General features: G+C 60.4%; 1 protein-coding gene across 1 annotated transcript; it reads right to left on the bottom strand.

Moving 5' to 3' along the window:
- Nucleotides 1–3,035: 3,035 nt before the first annotated feature.
- On the bottom strand, nucleotides 3,036–19,823 carry PPP1R9B (protein phosphatase 1 regulatory subunit 9B). Its single transcript, XM_058560692.1, has 10 exons — nucleotides 17,977–19,823; nucleotides 13,827–13,959; nucleotides 12,365–12,485; nucleotides 10,331–10,435; nucleotides 9,130–9,265; nucleotides 8,371–8,523; nucleotides 8,209–8,262; nucleotides 5,279–5,508; nucleotides 4,861–4,957; nucleotides 3,036–4,658 (listed from the first exon to the last, which is right to left on the bottom strand). The coding sequence occupies exons 1-10, from the start codon at nucleotides 19,360–19,362 to the stop codon at nucleotides 4,605–4,607; spliced, it is 2,469 nt and encodes an 822-aa protein (XP_058416675.1). The 5' UTR covers nucleotides 19,363–19,823; the 3' UTR covers nucleotides 3,036–4,604.
- Nucleotides 19,824–19,828: the final 5 nt, after the last annotated feature.

The following is a 19,828-nucleotide window of genomic DNA, read 5'->3' as shown; positions in this document are numbered from 1 at the left end:
GAGAGAGCGCAGGAGGGCACCCGCCTGCCGCCTGGGGGCGAGATGAGGGGAGGTGGGGGCGATCCGAGAGGATTCCTGGAGGAGGTGATGTGTTGGCTACTCATGCAGGCCAGGGTGGGGTGGAAGCACTAGTGGGGCTAGGGTGAGGGCATGGGCAAGAGAGGAAGATGAGTGAGGCTGCCCAGGTGCAGGGGTGGAGGGAGGGCTTGCATTTCATACTAAGAGCCATAGGGGAAAAGTAACAGAGGAGGGAGGGGCTCAGAATTGCATTTTAGGAAGAACTCCTTGGCTCCTCAGTGGAGAATGGACTGGAGAGGGCAGCCTGAAGGCAGGGAGACCTCTCATGAGGCTGTGGAGAGATGTTGGCAGTGGGCATGAAGATCAAGTTGAGAACTATTCAGGATGTGGAACTGAAGAAATCAACAGGATCTGGGGACTGGCTGGACACTGAGGGAGAAAGAGAGGGAGATGCCCCAGGTCTTGGCTTGGGGCCAGGATCCCTGGAGGTGGAGCGGGCAGGGATGGGGATGGGGAGACAGTGAGATCAGACTTGGACCTGGTGAGCTGGAGGTGGTAGCAGGCCAGCTGGGGGATAACGTAATAACAACTAGCTACCATACTGTGATGGCTTAGGAGGTGCCAGGCACTGTATTGAGCACTTTTCTCAGATTATTAGTCACCCTCACAATAAACCCACGAGGTAGGTGTTTCTATTACCCCTATTTTAAGACAGGAAAATGGAGACTTAGAAGAATGAGTGGTTTGTTCAAGAGCAAGTGGTGAGGTTGGATTAGGGGGTCCAGAATTAGGGGGTTGGATAGGGGAGAGGTGTGCAATCTGTAGGGATGGAGTTCCCTGATGGCCTGCCCGAGTCTCTGTGGTCCCAGGTCTCTGTGGGAGGTGGCATGTTGAGCCAGGTTGGTCTTGGGATTGTGAGTGAGGACAGAATTAATAATCTTTGGGGGCAGAAGGTATACAAGGAGGTCTGTGGGAGTTTGGGGGTCTCTGGGTATCTTCAGAATCTGCTGGCAGCCATGGGGTACTGGCTAGACTGTGGGGGTCTGGAGAGGGGTTGTGTCTCTGGGTGACAGCCTATCAGGACTGTGTCTGGGGTCTTTAAAGAGGATGTGGTTTGCAGGCATCTGGTGAGATCTGGGTAGTAGGCTGGAATGGGGGGATTGATTATATAGCACAGGAGGGAGTGGGGAGATGATGGGTATACATCATGTCAGGGCTGGGGGGCAGGTTCTGTGGGAGGGTGTCTGCTAGGCCATGGGACCTGAGAGGACCCCTGTTCCTAGCGATGCTTAAGCTCTGGGAGCTGGAAAAAACCCCTCATCTGGTTTTCCTTCCCTATAGCAAATGTGGGGATTGTGGCAAATCCACTCAAGCTCCTAAGAACTGGGCAGGTGACAGGGTGGGGCTGAGGTGACAAGCCTCACACAGGCCTGCTCATAGCCACTTGACACCGCCCCAAACATGGACATATCCCATGGCTGAATCACATCTCATGCTTCAGAAACTCGAAGCAAAGTTGCGATACCCCTCAATACACTCCAGCTTAGACCTGGGTGGCTACTTGGCCCACCTTTTGGAACATACAATGTGCAGGCCCCTCACCTAATGCACAGGACAGAGGGGGTTGGCAGGACCCCGCCCTGGATGCTTAGCCCCAGTCAGACCAGCAGAAGCCCTCAACACAACCCCCATGTCTGCCTCCCCACCCAGAAAAGTCCAGCCACTTCACTTCTTGGGACTTCTTGGTTAGCTTTCCTGAGCAGGACCTCAGTGACCTCTGACTCTGGAGCCATGACCTGTGACCTTGTGGTTTGGTGGTTTCTGATCTTGGGATTCAGCCACCTGGGTCTGTCTTCCTAGAAGTGTCCCAATGATGATCCACTTGGAGAAGATGCCTTGAGAGTCATGGTCACCATCCATGACCACCCAGGTTTCCAGGTGACCTTCAGGTGGGTAGCAGGACTGGACGGGTCCTACGTGGCCCTGAGGCGTATAACTAGGATTTTTGAGGGGAAGCTATGGGAAGCCAGAATTTGGCTCGACAGGAATGAGACTGACATAGCCATCCACAAGGGAGGGGCTGGCCCAGGAGCTGACTGCCACTGGAGTTCCGGTAGAGGCCACTCATCTCAGGTGTTGTCAGGGACCCACCACGGTGACCTTGAAGGCCCTGATGTTGGAACTTCCATTCCTTAGGGCAAAAGGCAAAGGGGAAGATGAAAATCCCTTTGGCGCCAGGCCACTGAACACAAGTGTCTCGTGCTTCAGTTCTCTCACAGGTACGCACAGCAGCACCCAAAGCAATTAAAGGCTGCTCCTGGGGATGGCCACAAGCCCCCGGGCCACTGGCCCAACCCCCTCTCACCTCTCTCTGGGACTTCACCAAAGCTTGTCCCTGGAACCCACGTGTCTGGACCCCCAAACCCATTTGTATTAGAGCTGAGTTTGCAGCCAGACCTGCTGGCACAAAGCAGAGGGCTAGGACCATTTAAGGCCTCTTGGGCCACCCCTAGAGGGATTCTCTAGAACAGAACAGATTCTCTAGGATCGTGGGGACAAAACTGCTCAGACATGACACCTCCTGCCCCCAGCTGCCACCTCCAGGAAACCTTTGATCCTTTCTGTACCTCGTACAGGGTGCCTTGTGAGAGTAGGGGCTGGGTATCCCCATCAGGTTACAGGGCTTCTCAGGGGAGGGACTTGAGGTTCACCTGACCATAGTTAACCCATCCTCTGAATTCCATCAAAGGCCTCGAAATACAGAGAAATGTGATGGGCCAAAGGAACTCTCTAAACTCCCAGCCCTGCCCAGGAGGACCGGGTAAGCGAGCATGGGTGCTGATGGGAGTTACGGTGGCAGAGAGGGAGACTGCTGGAACCGGGAACTGAGAACCCTGTTGAAAGCTCCTCAGGGTCACAGGCAGCACTGGTGGAAGGAGACCCCGGGGCTCAGATTGGCATCTCTGCCCCTCCCCCACCTCCCCTCTCCCGCGAATCAAGAAACAGGGCAGCGAGGCTCTGGGGGCTGCTTTTATGGGGACGACCTGACAGAGGGCATGGTCCGTACAAAACCGAGAACAATACATACATATATATATTATATACAGAGACGCGGTCCAGCGGAGGACGGGGCGGGGCGGCCGCCGGCCGAGAGACCGGAAGCGCCCCGCGGCCCCGCCCCCTCCATCTGCCGGGGCGCAGGAGGCTAAGCGCGTAGGCCTGGCGCTGTGACAGCCAGCTCTTCAGGGGGCGGGGCACGTCTGGGGGCAGGAAAGAGGACCGAGAAATACTGATTTATGGCGTGGTCTATTTACAGGGGACGAGAGGCCAAAACGGATGGGATGGGGGTTGTCTGTTGTTAAAAAATGAACAAAAACCCAGTCTGGGGCAGGGGCATGAGAAAGAGGCAAAATGAGAGATGGATTCTGAAAGGGGAGGGGACCTGGGGAGGGTCTCACCTCCAATTGGTCCAAGCCCCAATTTGGGGTTAAAGTGAGGAAGCGGAGTCGATTTCACTTAGGAAGCAGGCTGCCAGCAGGGGAGCCCTGGTCTCCAAAAAGATGAGTAGTAAAATTTTGCCCTCCAGTCAAAACATTGGAAACAGTGTGGGTGTGGGTGGGGTGAGGCTGAGTCTCTGCGATGTTAGTACAAGGCTTCCAGGTGTGGCCCTGGGCAGGGCAGGGCAGGACAGGGCAGGACACTGCCTGGCTCTCCAGTGAGAAATGTCCCCCTTGCCTAAGACAGGGGTTGCTGCAGCCAGGCCCCCAAAGCTGACCTCCTCTCTCCCTGGCATTCCCAGGCTTGGCCAGGAAACCAGGACCCCAGAGAGGACGCAGAACAGTTCCAGGAGGAGGTTATGGCTATTTGGCACCTGGGGGAAGGGAGGCACAAGGAGAAATTGAGGGCTGCTGCCCCAGGAAAGGGTGAGCTGGGGACCAGATATCCTGGACTCTCCCCTTTTCCTGAAGAATACACGAGAAATCAGTGCAGGGCCGGGCCCAGCCTCTAGGCTCTGGGGTGGACTCTATCCCTCTGGGAGGAGGGACAGGATGGGAGGAGGTGTGGCAGCAACCCCTCCCAGCAGGAAGGTCAGGATGCAACAGAGACAGCACAATGATGGGGGGTGGGGAAAAGGCCAAGAAGGTAGAATCTCAAGTCAAGAGGCCCAGGGGCCACCCAGGAGCCCCGTGGGCAGGAAGCAGCCTCCAGGTGGTGAGATGCTGGGAAAGCCCCCAGCCCCATTCCAGTCCAGAGACAAAGGCTGGAGGTTGTAAAGTCTGGCAGTTTGGTCTGCAGGTCCTTGTGTCCATCCACCACCCAGGCCGGCCCTCAGCATCCCTCGGCCTCTGTGCCCCCTGGGGCAAGAAGTAGGCCCTCCTTCCAGCCACCTCTGTCTGCCTGGGCCACCTTAAGGGGACCTGTGATACAGGCCCTCTGGTCCCTGAAGCTGGGGGAGGTGGGGCAGAGGGGTGGGCGAGTCGGGGCACCTGTCCCCAGGCTGGTAGGGGGCGGGGTGGAGTTTTGAGGACAGGGGAGGGAGGACAATGGGAGGGGATTAATTATTGTCCGGTTAGGAATGATTCCTGTTAAGTGGAATTGGAATTCCTCAGTGTTTGCAGGTTTCCTTCCAGTTCTGAGATCTGGAAAACAAAGGGGAGAGGGGGGTCAGGCCTGGGCACCAGGCATGGGCCCTGCCCCATCTGCCCTCCTGGTGGGGACATGACCCTGAGCTCCCAGCCAGCAGCATGACTCTCCCTCTCTCCCTCCAGGATCCACAGAGTGGGGGCAGCATGGGGGCCTGCTCCCTCCACAGGGCCCGTGCCAGGGCACCCCTGGGCCTACCTTGTCCAGGAGCTTGTCCATCTCCTCCTTCCTAGCCAGCTCCGACTCCTCCAGAACCCGGCGCTGTGCAGTTTCCTTTTTCAGGAACTCGATCTCCCTGAGGATGGGCAGCGCACAGACAGGGGTAAGGGTGTGTGTTCTGGCTTCCCTCCAGGGAGACTCAGGGGCCTCAGCTCCACCTGGGCAGCTCTATTCCTCTCCCTGTTCTCAGGGTGGGAGGCCTCAGGTCTTCCCAAAGCCTCTGGGGCCTGGCTAAGCTGGCTCTGGTGCCGTCATTCTGGGTCCAGGTACCCCCCCACACGGGGCCCTCCAACTTCTGTGCTCCTGCCTCCCTACTGAGCTGGGGGTGGGGAGGCCTGCCACCAGGCCTCTCGGACATCCCTGGGCCCAGGACTCCCAGCCCGGACCGGCCACGCACTTCTGCTGGTAGTCCTTGATGAGGCGCTTGGCCTTGCTGTACTTGCGCTCCAGAGCCTGGTACTGGGCCTGGGTCTCCCGCAGGTGCTCGTCCACAGCCTGGCACAGACTCTGGGCCTCGCCCCAGTAGCCCTCCAGCTTCTCCATGCGCTCCTTGTTCTCCTCCACGCTCTGCTCCAGCTGGGCCTTCTCCACCCGCCACCGGCCCTTCTCCTGCTCCAGGCTCTGCAGCTGAGAGAGGAAGGAGCAGCCCTGGGTTGATGGGGCCCAGAGGCAGCCAAGGAGGAGCCCACCCCGGGACCGGGGCCAGAGTCTCTAGATGATTCCTGCAGATATGGAGACCACTGCCCCCCAGCTATTAACTCTCCTTGGCTGAACCTGAGAACTGAAACTTGGAGAAGGAAGAGGTGGGACCTCAGAGCTCCCAGCCATGGTCCCTGACACTGTACCACACTCCTAGAAGGCAGGAGGCTGGGTTAGTCACCAACTCGCTCTGTGACTTGGGGCAAGGCAACTTCTATCTTAAGCCTCAGTCCTCCCATCTGTAAAATGGGAGTGATTCCTGCCTTGCCAAGCTCAGAAAGACTACAGTGAGAGAGTAAATGTGAAAGATGAAAGAGCAGGGCAGGTGAGGGTCACCATTGCCCTCTGGCCCCTCTCTGCAGCTCTGGCCCTGCTGACCAGTCCCTGTTTCTATGGCTTCCTGAACAATCCTGGCTCCTCTCCCAGCTCCCAGGCCACCAAGTGCAGACCTCCCAGCCCACCAGTTCAGTCCCGGAGCCTCTGTTCTCGCTACGCTCACCTCCCACACTGCCTCTATGCACTCAGAGCCCCTAGTCTCCAGCTCCAGCCCAACCTCGCTCCCAACTACAGCCTCATCTCCCAGTTCCTCATAGACACAGGCCCCAAACCTGACCCCCACCTGCACAAACCTATTCCTCCTTTCCTGACCAGCCCACCTCTGTTCAAAGGTGCCATCATCTCACCACCACCCCAGTGCTCAGCCTCACCCCTGCCTGCCCCTCCAGCCTTGTTGGCTGCAAATGCCACTTGCTCCCCATGCCCCAGCCACACGGGCCTTCCTGCAGATACTCAGACTTGCCATGTTCCCTCTTGCTATGGGCCTTTGCCCGTGCTGTCCCTCTGCCCGGAATGCCCCCATCCGCCCTTCCCCTTGCCTCGTCATTCCCCACTAGCTCACCCTTCGACTCTCTGCTCAGTGTATCCCCCCCCAGAGAGGTCTCCTGTGATTCCCTCCACCAGCTCAGCCCCACACACACCCCGCCTGGATCAGGTTCCATCTGCTCTAGAAACACAGTAGCCCTGTCCTCTCTTACAGAGCCCCATGTCAGTCTGTAACGATACGGTCATCAGTGTGCAGGCTCTAAGCTGCACAAGGGCAAGGAGCAAATCTGCTTTTGCCCATCACAGGGACCACAGCAGTGCGGGCACCTAGAAGGCCCCTAACAGACGTTTACGAGCTGAAAGCATGAACAGACCTCTGACTCACCCCTGCCCTTCATGCTCCGCATCCACCCAGGAACGAGGCCTGTCATCTCGACCTCAGAAATGCAGCTCTAAGCTGCCCCTCCTATCCACACCCTCAGCCTGTACTCCAGGCAGCCCTGGCCCGCCCCTGCCAGGACACCATCCGGCCTCTAACCGGTTTGCCAGCCTACAAGTCCTGCCCACTCTCATGTCCTCCCACTTCATAGGCAGTGACCTTCCCACTTGCGGCCCCCATATGGCCACACAGGAGCAAGGCTAGAGTCCTTGGGGGGAGTCAGGACACTGTAAGCCGCAGCCCACCCTGCCAGTCCAGCTCTGCCCACCCCCCGACTCCTCCCCGCTTCTTCCCCACAGGAACGGCTGCACAGCCTGCGGGCCTCCTCCCAAAGCCAGCCTCCATGCTCGAGCGTGTCTCCCTGCCAGGAACGCCCTTCTCCCGCCTCAGTCATCTAAACCCTGCCCTCCCCCAAGGCTCAGCTTGACACTCTCCTCTCTCTGTGTGTGGGGGGTAAACCCACATGTGGGAGTGCACACAGCTCGTACCTGGTGCACCGTGTCTGCATGGCCCGTGTCCCCCTGCCTCCCCCTACCACACTGGAAGCCGCCCACGATTCGGGACTCCTAATGTCCAGGCCCAGCAGGGGCCGAGTACAGGCTTCTAACGTGACATCTGTGTTTTCATGCCTGCGAGCGTGTTGGCACCCAGCCTGCTTGTGTGGGTGTCTGCGCATGGTGCGTATGCATGTTTGTGCGTGTCGTGTGTCACCATCTGGTAGCGTCAGCCTCAGCACCTCTGTAAGAACGCACGTCCTGTGACCCTCCTGCGTGGTGGGCCTGCCTGCATCTCACAGCAGACGAGCGCAGAGGGGTCTGCACATCCAGGCTGAGGCAGCCGGGTGTAGTGTCACATGAAGTGTGGGGCCAGCGCCTCCATGGCATGTCTGCCCGGAGCGGGCGTCTCTCCTTGTCGGGTGCCCGGGGTCCAGGCAGCTGTGGGCCAGTGTGTGCACCTCTGGGTAGTTTGCATTTATTGCTGGGCCTGTGTGTAGAGAACGTATGTGGGACAGTGTGACCACGAAGATGTCTAGAGTGTAACTTAGTGTGACAGCTAATAGCTCGACTTTGTATTGAGCGCCTACCGTGTGTCAGGCACTGTGCTAAGGACTTTATATGGATTCTCTCATTTAATCCTCACAAGAATCCTATGGAGTTGGCACTGTTATTACCCCATGTTATGGGGGAGGAGATTGAGGCACAGAGCAGCGAGTGCATGGTGGAGCAGATGGGTCCAGGGCACAAGCTCCCTTGTCTAGAGTGGCTTGTTCTGTATGTGCCTGTGGGGGCCAAGTGTCAGCGTGTGCCAGTGTCAGGGTAGGGGACTGTCCCCCCAGCTCTCAGACCCCGTCCCCCACACACTCTTACCTTTCTCTTCAGCTGCTGGATCTCGGCCTCAGTCACAGCATGCTTGATCTGGAGCTGTGGGGCAGAGGGGCAGGCACTCAGCTCCGGCTGGGGCGGGCAGTGCCGTAGGCCTGGACACTGGCCTGCCTTTGCCCTCCACCACCCAGGACCCCCTCCTCCCACCTCCTTGAACTTGTGCACCAGCTTCTCGGGCTCCATGTCCACAGGGGACAAGGCATCCTCATTCTCTGCCAGCTCGAACACCTCGATGGCCATCTCGCCACCTGGGAACGTGGGGCTCAGCTCCTCATCCTCGTCAGTGGCGTACTCTCCAGTCTGCAAAGGGAGAAAGGAGGCCGTGTGCGCTGCCCTCCCCACCCTCCCTCAGCCCTAATGGCCAGGGCTTGGACCGGCAGTGCTTTGCCCATGTCAGACTGGAAGCTACCTGGGGTATAGTTCATGCCTCCCCCATCATACTGGGGCCACACCAGTGGCATGGTTTGTGTCTTCCCCCAATAGCCTAGGGAGTCCCCTGTTAGTTCCCCCACATTACCGGGACCCCTGGAAAAACAGCCTGTGATTTCCCCCTCACACTACGGGTCCCCTGAGATCTGGCGCTGTCCCCTTGCTCAGATTAGGTCCCCTGAGGTTAGCGGCTATGACTTCCCCTCAAAATGGGGACTCTCTGAGGGAACTGTGCTTTCCTTGTAGGACCAGGAAGCTCTCTGAAGACAGAGGGTGTGACTCCTCCAACATACTAGGGGTTCTTTGAGGGAAGGGCCTGCAATGCCTCCCTCACACTGAGGCTTCCTCCGTGATAGGGAATGGTGCTCTGGGCTTCTTTACAAGGCCTGGGAAAGCAGCAGAGGCAGAGGGTGGCTGTAATGTTCCATCTAGCCACCAGGGGGCGATGAGGCTGCCAACCAGGCCAGGAATTCCTACCTCCTCGTCATCCTCCCCGTACTGGGCGTATCTCTGCTCCATCATCTCCCTCTGCCATCGCTCCTGTTCCAGGGTCTGCTGAATTAGCTGGGCCACCTCGCTCTGCTCGCCTGGCCGCTCCCGGCCAATCATAAACCTAAAGGGGCACCATCGTCATCCCCCTGCCTCTGTCCTCAGCATGGGTAATGCCACCATCCTCCCACTGGTGCTCCCCTCTCCACACCCAGGCCATCCCAAGGCAGGTGAAACGAGAGGGCTGAGTCCACAGGCTGTGGAGTGTTAATAATGAATGCGGGAGCTGGGGGCCCTTATTGGGTTTCCTTCCCAGGAGAGGCAGAGGCCCACTAGCCCTCCTGGGCAGTTTCGGGGGAGGGGCAATGTCAGCCAAACTTCGGGCTGGGCTGCAGGGGCCATGAGTTCAGGAGCTGCCAGAGTAGAGGCTCTTCCCCCACCAGGTGGGAGAAAACAAGGTGGGGGATGGCGAAGCTGACCCGTCCCAGGAGGGCTGGGGCTGTGAGGGGTGTCTTGTGTGCGCTCCAAGGCCATGAGCTTCAGGAAGGGGCGGGATGATGGTGACTGGAGATTAGGATGGAGAGGAAATAGTGGAACTTCCAGGCACCAGCCCCTCCTCTCAGTGGCCACCCACATCCTGTTTCTCTCCACCACCCTTTCCTGGGGGCAGTGCCCCTCTTGGAGGGGGGCAGGGAGTGGTCTCTGAATGTTATGCCAGAGAGGGACACAGGGTGCTTCTAACCCAGCCCTCTTGACAGGCCCAGGGAGGGGAGTCCTCCCAGGATTACAGGGGGCTGGTGAGGATGGAGGATGAACTGCTGGGTGGGAGAACCCCAATTTGGATGGCATTTTCCCTGCACATCTTGGTTCTTCAATGAATGAGCTGGGAACAGGCAGAGGGAAGGAGAAAAAGCCCAAGAGGCCAGTGTGGAGGCATGGTGGACGGGGGGCCTTGAAGCCCGAGTGCTGGTGGCCAGCAGCAGTCAGGGGCTCAGGATGGGAAGGCATGCACCAGGCAAGGGGTGTGCGCACAGCCATTCCTTCCAGCAGGGAGGCAGTGGAACCTCATCTATAAGTTGGGCCACCCAGAACGTAACTGGATGTGGGCAGGTGGGCAGAGCGGCCAGATGAGGACCAAGCCTCCTGCTTGCTCCCGCTTCCCTCCCACCCCCACCCTCCTGGCCCTCACCGCACGCGGCCCTTGGTGTTCCGGAGCACGGAGGCTGCAAAGCTCTGGGTCACTCCCACCAGACTCGTTCCATCCACCTCCACCAGGAGATCGTTCACCTGGATCCTAGGGGAGGCAACATTGGTTAGGGGTTCACCAGGGGAACTGTGGAGCTAGCGTAGAGGTCGCCCCACCGCCCATCAGAAACTCAAGGCTCAGCCCCCATAGGGACCCGGTACTTTGTGTACCTGCATAAATGCATGATGCCGGTGCATCAGGCATCTGCCAGACCCACCTGTGGGCAGTGAGACTCAAGCAAGCAAAGCAGACACAGGCAGACTCCAGGACCAGGAGTGGTGGCAAACACATTTCCTGTGATAACCACACTCTTGTCCCCTCCTCCATCACACCCAACAGAGCGGTGTGACATCTACAGAGCTCATCACAGCCATGTACACTAGCGAGGGCCCGCGGTACACATGTGACACGCAGCCCTCTTACACATATACTTCTGCACAGATCCAAGCCTGCACATTTCCTCCCAAATGCCCGAGACCCACGTAACACACTCTCTCACATTCACACACAGTCCCACTGGGTCACCTCACCCTGATACGGGGGCACAGCCCCCTACACGTTCCAGCTGTGGCTCCAGAAGCCCTTGTTCTCCACACAAGAAGGAGAGAGATGGGATGGTCCAGCCTGGCCTGCCCAGGGGATGAAGGAGTGGGAGGGACCTCTGGCCACCTCCTTCCTCCACCCCCACCTCCCTCGGAGCCGCAGGCCTTCTCTCAGGGCTCCCCCACGGAAATGGAGGAAGTGGCCTATTGTAAACAGCTCACCCCCACATGCCCCACATGTGGGCATGGGCTCGTGGACACGCTCTCTCACATGCACACACACTCTCCAAACTGCTGACAGGCGATCATGGGACAGGCTCTGCAAAGTCCAAATAAGGGGCTAAGGGAAAGAGCAGGGATGGCAGCCTTCCTTTTCTCTGCCCCCCATGCCACCTGGGCTGCAGCAGGCAGAAGCCCCCTGAATGAGGTGACCTCACCTCTAGCAACCTCAAAGTCACCCAGACCTCACAGGGACACCCACTCACCTCCGTCACATGAGGGAGTCTAGGTTTGGGGGTACCAACATAAGGTTGCCCTGATGTCCAACTTACAACAACCTGGGGGGTGCCCTAAAGCCCTTCCCACTTCCCCCCTGCAATACACACAGCAGAGAAGGCCATGGAGGGGTCACTGGGCTGTGCAGGACTCCAGCAAGCCCTCCCTGAGTACTCCAACCCCAGAACTCACGCCGGCCAGCCCCACATGCCAAACACAGGAATGCACACAAGGAGTAGCCTCATCTCTGGGCACCCCCCCCAATTTCTCTAGCCACACCACACACCTGGATCCTCCTTGCTCTCTAGGCTCCAGCCATACCTGCCTGCTTTCGGGCCCCTGCCTGGAATGTCTTGCACACTCCACTCCCTCAGCCTCACTCACTCCTGCTCATCCCTACAGGTCTCAGCTCCAACATCGCTTCCTCCAGGAAGCCTTCCTTGATACCCAGAGAGGTCAGGCCTTCCTGGCACCTGTACTTTTCCTCCATTTCACCATTTTCTGTGTGTCCACTTGAATGTCTGTCTGCCTCACTACATCACACGATTCCCGAGGACAAGGCCCTCATCACTGACTCTCCAGAGCCTGGCCCCAGCCCTACAACAGAGTCAGGGACATGATATTTGCTCAGGAAAAAAAAGAATTCTCAAATGTACTCCAGCAGGCACACAACCTCCACACTCGTGCTCTCCCTACCATGGCCCAACACACCCCCCGAACCAGGACACACAACGCCTACACACAGTGCCCACTCTCAACCCCTAGAATGCAAGCATCATGGGGGGGATTCCACCTGTTTTGTTCACTGCTGTCCCCCAGCGCCTGGACCAGCACCTGGCACAGTAGTGCTCCATGAATCAGCCCCACACCCGAGTGGCTGATCCGGGCTCGGTGGCCCACCCCACAGATGATGGCTGGTCGGGGAGCGGGGAGGCAGTACCTGCCGTCCCGATGGGCCGCGCCGCCCTCAGTCACGGTCTTGACGAAGATGCCCAGCTTCTCCAGGCCCATATCTGCCCCGGCCCCCATGCCGATGATGCTGATGCCCAGGCCCTCGGAGTCTGTGGAGCAGAGGGTAGTGAGATGCCAGTCGGAGGGGAGGAGCTCCAGCCTGGGGCTTGCAGGGAACAGAGAGACCCCCCCATCCCCAGCCCTCACCCTGGGCACAGCCCCACCTCAGGAAGCAGTCCCCATGCTTAGGGGAGGTCCCACAACTGGGGACGGGACATGGTTCTGTCCACTCCTTCTTGGCCAAGCCAACTGGGATGCCCTTGGCTCACTCCCTGACCTTTGCCCCACCCAAAGAACAAATGGGTAGCAGGGCTGTGCTGAGGGCAGCAGGAGCAGGAGACTATTTGTATGCAGATGAGGTGTATGGTGGCCACGGGGATGGGGTGGGGTGGGGTGGCCACGATGGGCTTGGTCTTCCCCCTCTAAGCAGTCTCATCCATACTCACAGCCTCCATCACCAAAGACCTCCTGCTTGTCTCTCCCCTGAGGCCCACTCCCCTCTCCACGGCTGCCCCCGCCTGTCTCATGGGCCTCTGACATCCAAACTCATGATCTTCCCCCACAAACAGGCTCTTCCCGTCTGCCACTCCCTCACGGGGGATGGCACCATCACCCACCAGCTGCCATGCCCAGGAGTCACCTGGATTCCTCCCTCTCCCTCACAGCCTCTGCCGGAGCCAAATAACCACCAGATCCTGCCAGTTCTGCTCCCAAGGGTCTCTCAAGGCCACCCACTTCCTGCATGGCCATCATCTTGTCCACACCACAGTGGTCTCTCTCCATCCACATATGACCCTTCTCTCCACATTGCAGGCTGATGTGGCTTTCTAGAATACCTTTCCCACGCCTTGCAGTGGTTTCCGGTCCATCTTAGAAAACAGCGTCCTGCACATGGTCTCTGAGGCCTTATTTGCACACCTTTCTTCCCCTCACTGTCCAAATCCAGCCAAGCCTGTCTTCTCCCTTTCCCGCGTACTCCCGAGTTTCCCCTCTTCAGAGCTCAACTCAAGTATCACTTTCTTGGGGAACTCCCCCACCCCAAGTATGGTCAGGTCTCCTACTAAATGCTGTTATGCGGCCCCTCCCATCCCTTCCCAGCACCTATTACAGTGCTTAAGGATGTAGTTAGACGTGACTGTTCCATCAATGTCTGCCTCCTCCATCGGTCTCCCCTCGTCGTATGGCCAACACATAGCCCAGGACCTAGCCCACAGTGCTCCTCAGGGACGTGGTAACTGAAGGAGCACAGAGAGCTGTGTGACAGGGTTGGAGTCCACGTGGCTGTGGGGTGCTGACTGTAGGGGCCGAACATCCCTGTGGAAGGCCCTGAGGGCCCAGGGCAGAAGCTGGCGCCGAGAGGACCCCCAGGGGGCCTGGCCCCAGCCTCTCACCCTTCTCCAGCTCCACGGGAAACAGCTCCAACCTCTCCACCCGCTTCTCCAGCTCGTACTCAGCGGAGGCCGCCATGGGATCCACGTCCTCGTTGCGACGGTCGTAGTCCTCGTTGGAGTAGGTGCTGAACACCTGTGGGGGTTGCCCGTCAGAACTGGGGTGGTGAGGCCGCAAGGGCAGGCTGTGCCACCCACTGCCGCTCCCCTCCTGCCACGGGCCTCCCCCAGCCCCGCAATGACCCCAGCTCAGAGCGAAGGCCCTTATCATTCTGGAGCCCACGGGGCAAGAGAGAAAGGGATGCAGCCTTGCCCAGTCCCTGCCATTACTCTCTCCTGCAGCCCCAACTGGCATGGGCACGGCCCGCTGTAGAAGGAAAGGAAGAGCAGTCCTGGAGAAGCTCTCTTGACTCAGGAACCCAGGTCCTGGGCTCAGAGAGAGACCAACAGACAGGTGCAGAGAGAGGGTGAGAGACGAGGACCCAGAGAGCCAGAGAGAGGCGAGGGTGGACACAGACGGCAGGAGAGCGGAAGGAACAGGCTGAGCAGGAGCAGAGGGGAAGAGGAGGAGGGGAAAAAGAATGGAGAAGATACTGGAGGATGCCAGATGGGGAGAGAGGGGGGAGCGGGTGTGAGACGCCGGGAGGGGGAGGGAAGAGAGAGCGTTGAGAGAGGCAGAGGGGCACCCAGGACCCAGCCTAACCTGAACCTGAAGCTGAGGCCAGGGTGGGGGAGAGAGGTGAGAAGGACCACCCCCACCCCGATGGAGAGAGGGCAGGCCCTCCACCAAGGTGCCCCTCAGGTGGCAGGAGCAGGGAAAACGCCAGGCCCCTATGGCCTTGCCTGCAGGGCCAGGCTCAGCCTCCCTCCAGAACAGCAGCTCTCTGAGGTAGGCCTCTTATCCCCAGTGCACTAGGAGGCCCAGGCAGAGGCCCCTAGGCCCAGGGCCCTGACAAGAGCAAGGAGGTGGCAGCCTCTGTGACACTGTCCACAGTCAACCCAGCCTCTGTTGGAACCCCAAGGCCAGCCCTTGTTGACCCCTGTCTCCCTCTTCCCATGTCTCTCAGCATAAAGGGGAATTCCCCAGCCTGACCCTCTTCCAGAAACAGAGAAGGTAGGACAGCGGCTCTGTGGGAGTGCCTAATTCTGGGCCCAGGCAGGGGTGCCCCCGGTGGGAGGTTAATGAGCACCACCATTTGGGGTACCATGACGTGTTCCTGCTTCACTGCCTGCAGCGACAGGTTGGTACCACTTGGAGCCAAGCGGGGGCGAGAAAGGGTGGGAGCAGCTCTCTCAGATGGCTGGGCCTGAGGCCTGAGGAGCTGGAGTGGGGCACCGTCTCCCCCGAGGCCCCTGCAGGGCCCCCTCTCCTCCAGGAGCAGGCCCCATGGGCACCCTGGCGGGTAGCAGCACTCTTGCATCCCAGCCTTTGTTTGGGCTTGCTCTGTGTCATCCCCCAGCCCCCACCACAGAGGCTCACTCCCACGGTGGGGGGTTCCCAGGATTAGAAGCACAGCTGGGAAAAGCCTATGTGGTCACTGAATTCACTGCCCTCAATTTCACAGCATCAGAGAAACTGGAGCTCAGGCCCTTAAAGCTCACCATCATTTGTTCAGCGGTGGGACTGCCCTCCTGACACCAGGCCGGCGGCCTCCAAGACCCCTGAGGGACTGGCCACCCAGGCTGCACACAGTGTAAGATGCCAGCTCTGCAGCCAAGGTCACTTGGGTTAGCCAGTGGCGGGGCAGGATGAGACTGTGCCCAGCCGGGCCCTGGTGGGGGTCACCCGTGACTTTGCCCCTGTTGCACACATGCCCCAGGCCCTAGGTCAGGGGCTGGCATGAGCCTGGACCCAGCAAACTGGCTTTGGCCCACTTTTGCATCTGAGTCCCCTGATCCTCATCCTCTGCTCCAGCAGATATGGTCCCTCCATCCCTCAGGCTTTGTGGTGGTGCGCGCGCGTGCACACACGCACACACACACACACACACACACACACACACACACACACACACACACACGCTGTGACCTCCAAACACCCTCACAGCCTGTCCTGGGCTTTCTTTGCCCTCCCCTCTTTTCTCAGCTTATCAAATCCTGCCCCCTGCAGGAAACCCAGGCCTCAGGCTCAGAGGCCCCAGACCATCCCTCACATTGCCCACCATGATGTGCCCAACCTATCAGAGGGCCCTGGGCCCAGTCCCCTTGCCCTAGGTGACAATCTGGAGTTGGGCTCTCTGTCCTCAGCAGAAGCCTCCATAAAGGCAACAATTGGGTCATCGGTGGGGCACAAGCCCCTGGACTTGGTATCAGTGCAGGGTGAGGGCGGGAAGAGGGGAAAAATGGGACCCACTGCCCAGGGTGGGGAGGAGGAAATCTCCAGCAAGGTCAAAAGTCAGACACACCAAGGCGGCACCACACACCACTGGCTCCCACACTTGGCAAGCAGCAGTCGCCAGGGAATCGGGGAGCACTGCTCCAAATCATGTGCTATTTTTTACACAAAAATCAGGGTAAGCTGTCAAATATAGACAGTCAGAGGCCCAGGACTGAAAGACCAAACTCCATCTCTGAGGGTATCATCTCTGGTGGTGGTGGTGGTGGTGGTGGATGGGGGGTTCCTGACTCCCTCAGGCGTCCCCAACCCTTCCTCAGCCTCCCAAGAAACACCATAATCCTCCATTCCCTCCGGGATCCCATTGCCTTCAGGAGGGGAGAAGGGTTAGGAAAGGACTTGTAAGGTCCTAGCCCCGGGGAACGGGCTGGCCTGGCGGGAAGTACCACCTTTCAGGCTTCATGCTGGGGTGGGAGGTGGGAGAGGGCCAGAGGTTAAGATACTTGGGCGGGGGAGAGGAAACTGGGGCCGCTTCAGTGTCCAGGAGTAGTTATGGAAACTGCGAGCAAACAAATGAGGGTTTGGCTGGGGAGGGCTAAAGGCAGGGTCCAGGCCAAGGAAAGTCCAGAGGCCTGGACACCCCCATGCAGCAGACCCAGCGCTGGGCACAGCTGAGCCTGGTGCAGTGAGAAAGCCCATCTAGGCTGAATGTGCCAGCCAAGAGTGGAGGGTGGTGGTGGTGGTGAGTCTGGGGTTCTTAACTCTCCCCGGGGGATGTCCCCCCACCCATCAGCACCACTCTGAGGATCTCAGGCACTGGCACAAACCAACCACCAAGAATGGGGGTGGGGATGGGAGGGCAAACTGAGACGCCAGCAAAATGGACAGCTCCCATCCCTCTTTCGGGGCACCCAGAGAACGTGGCAACAGCACTTGAAACTTGCCAAGGCCATAGGGGTCTGTCCTATTGAGCTGCCAAGAGCAAAGGCCAGACAGGCTGCTGCCAGGAACCCTGGGGAGATTCCCAGCCCCACTCCCTCCTCCTCTGAGCCCCGCAGAAGGCCCAGCCCCGTCAAGGGCCACACCAAGGAACCCAACATCTCCACCTGAGGGAGCTGGCCCAGCACAGACCCTAGGGAACAGGGCCCAGCCCAGGCGGTTCCCCGACCCCAGTCACATGGCCCCAGCCCAGCTCACCCTCACAGACCTGCTTCCCTCTTTCACTTCTGCAAAGTTGGGGTGGGGGTAGAGACAGGATGGAGGAAGGGCTGCGGTCCCCTGCACGGTCCCCTGCACTTTCGTTTTGAGAAGTTCCTGGCTCCTCCCTCCCTCACCCTAAGCGGCTCCTATATAGGGTGAAAGCAGGGGGGTGTTTCTAAGCTCCCCTGGCCCCTCCCGCCCAGGCTGGAGTAAGAACCAATGTGGGGAGACTTTCCTGAGGACACACACGCAGATACACACACACACACACACACACCTTCCACCACCCAAGCCCCAGTCTCTGGAGGAAGAACGTCTGAGAAAGGAAGGGAAAGCAAGTGTCCCAGGACTTGAGTGGGGCAGGGCGGGTGCGGCCCAAGCGCTGGGCGGGGCAGCAGGCAGGGGAACCTGAGGGCAGGTCAGGGCAAGCCACCTGAAAATCTTCCCCCTCTGACAAACAGCTGGAACTCCCCCACGCCCCCCTCAGGGTGGTAACTTCTGGGAAGGGGGCTGGGTGGCAGGGGCTGACTCAGCCTGCCAAACCCGGGTGGCTGGCGAGGCGGGGGCTACGGCGTGCACGTGGCAGGGGCGGCGGGGCCGGCACGGGGGCTCACTTACTTGGATGGGCGCCGTGCTGAAATGGATCTTCCGGCTCGGGGCCGGGTCCTCTTCCTCCGAGAGCCCTGGGATCTCCACACACCCCGACTCGGGCTCGTAGGGGGGCTCCCCATCCTCCTCGTCTTCGTCGTCGTCCTCCTCCAGGGCACTGCCCCCAGAGTCCTCCCCCAGCCCACTGTAGGCGCTCACGTCCACCAAGTCCGCCTCCGAGAAGTCCTCCTTCTTGGACTCATCTGCTTCCTCGGGGGCCACGTCCGGGGCCCGGCCATTGCCCACCCCTCTCTCAGGCGCCGCCGCGGTGGTCGCCGCCGCCGCCGCCTCCTCGGGCGCCGCTTGGGCCTTCTGCTCCTCGGGCGCGGGGCTGGCTGTGGTTGCCACGGTGCTGCCATTCTCCAGGGCCGCGTGGACTGTCACCTCCGCCTGGATCACCTCCCCGGGCGCCGCCTCGGCCTCCGACTCCCCGCTCTCCTCCACCTCCACCGGCTTAATCTTGCGCACCTCCCGGGGCTTGGGGGGCGGCCGGGCGGGGGCCACTCGGTGCTGCGGGGGCTGCTGCCCTCCGGGGCCGCGCTCCTTCTCGCCTGGGGCATCCCCCGACGGGGCGGGCGGCGGCGGCGGCGGCGGCTGGAACACGCGGGACCGCTTACTGACCAGCTTCGAGTTGACCTGGGGAGCCCCGCCGGCCGCGGCCCGGGGGAGCCCGGGCCCACGGTGGAGGCCGGTCCTCGAGTCGGCCTTCTCAAAGACGGCGCTGAGCTGGCTGACCGTCGGCGACACGGCGTCGGCGTCCAGCTTGTCCAGCGCCTCGGTGCTGCCGTTGAAGCGCACCACGACGTCCAGCTTCCGGTCCTGCAGGCCGGCGCGCTCCTGCCTCAGCAGCCGCCGCGCCGCGGCCTCCTTGTCGCCGCCCGCGGCCGCCGGGACGCTCCGTTCGAACAGCTTCCGCGTCTCCTGAAGCCGGGACGGCGGGTGCGGCGGCGGCGCCGGCTGCGCCGAGGGCGCGGGCTTGGAGTCGAAGCGGCTCACGCGCTCCGACACGCTGGTGCCCAGCTTGAGCAGGGCGCTGTGGTCCACGTTCTCGTTCAGGCTGCTGGCCCGCGGCAGCGACAGGCGCACGCCGCGCTCCGGCGCCCGCAGGGCCTCCGTGGGGCCCGCGCCGCCGCCCGCCTCTCCCGGCGGCCCCGCCGTCGTGCCCATCTGCAGGAACATACTTTTGATGCGGTGGACATTGGAGCCATATTTCTTGTGGTGGGCCGCCTTGGGTGCCTCGTCGGGCCCGGGCGCGTCGGGCGGCTTCAGCGCCTGGATGCCCGCCTCGTAGGCGCTGCGGTGCGGGGAGGCGCTCCGGAGGGGACCCCCGGGCCCCCGAGGCTCCGTCTTCATCATGGTGGGGGGAGCCGGGTTCGCATCCCCTCGTCTCCCGCTCCCCCTCTCCAACAGGCGGCTGGCCAAGTCGGGACCACCGCCCCCTCCCCCCGAAAAAAGAGCCCCCGAAGGGCCTTTTTCAGGCTCCCCCCCAAACCCAGCTGCTAAAAACAGTTAACCCCGCTTTAAAAAAAGAAAGAAAGAAAGAAAAAAAAAATCTCCGAGCGCCCTGTGTGGGTCGCCTCCCCCAATCAAGCTGCCAAAGACAGCCAGCCCCTCTTCCACAGCCCGAGCGGCCTGTACGGTCGCCCCCACCCAAATGAGAAAAGCGGCGGCCGGGGCCGGTGGGACCGCGCGCCCTGCCCGCGAAGCAGCGGCGGAGGCGCCGGCTCACATCGTCCGAGGCGGTGTCAGCAGGGCTGGCAGCCCGGGCGCCCCCCACCCCGGCCGGGGGCCTTGGCTCTCGGGGGGCCCGGCACCCCGGTGC

Source organism: Diceros bicornis, chromosome 18, assembly GCF_020826845.1.
Source record: "Diceros bicornis minor isolate mBicDic1 chromosome 18, mDicBic1.mat.cur, whole genome shotgun sequence".
Lineage (NCBI taxonomy): Eukaryota > Metazoa > Chordata > Mammalia > Perissodactyla > Rhinocerotidae > Diceros > Diceros bicornis.
Note: the sequence above shows the minus strand (reverse complement) of the source record. Positions and strands in the feature narration are given on the sequence as shown.

Bases quoted from the DNA above. Each gene is read 5' to 3' on its own strand.
- PPP1R9B (XM_058560692.1), bottom strand. From the start codon at position 19,362: ATGATGAAGACGGAGCCTCGGGGGCCCGGGGGTCCCCTCCGGAGCGCC. The intron at 12,486-13,826 runs GTGAGAGGCTGG...TCTGCTCCACAG, and splicing joins TCCCGTGGAGCTGGAGAAGG to ACTCCGAGGGCCTGGGCATC. The intron at 8,263-8,370 runs GTGGGAGGAGGG...TCTGCCCCACAG, and splicing joins TGGTGCACAAGTTCAAGGAG to CTCCAGATCAAGCATGCTGT.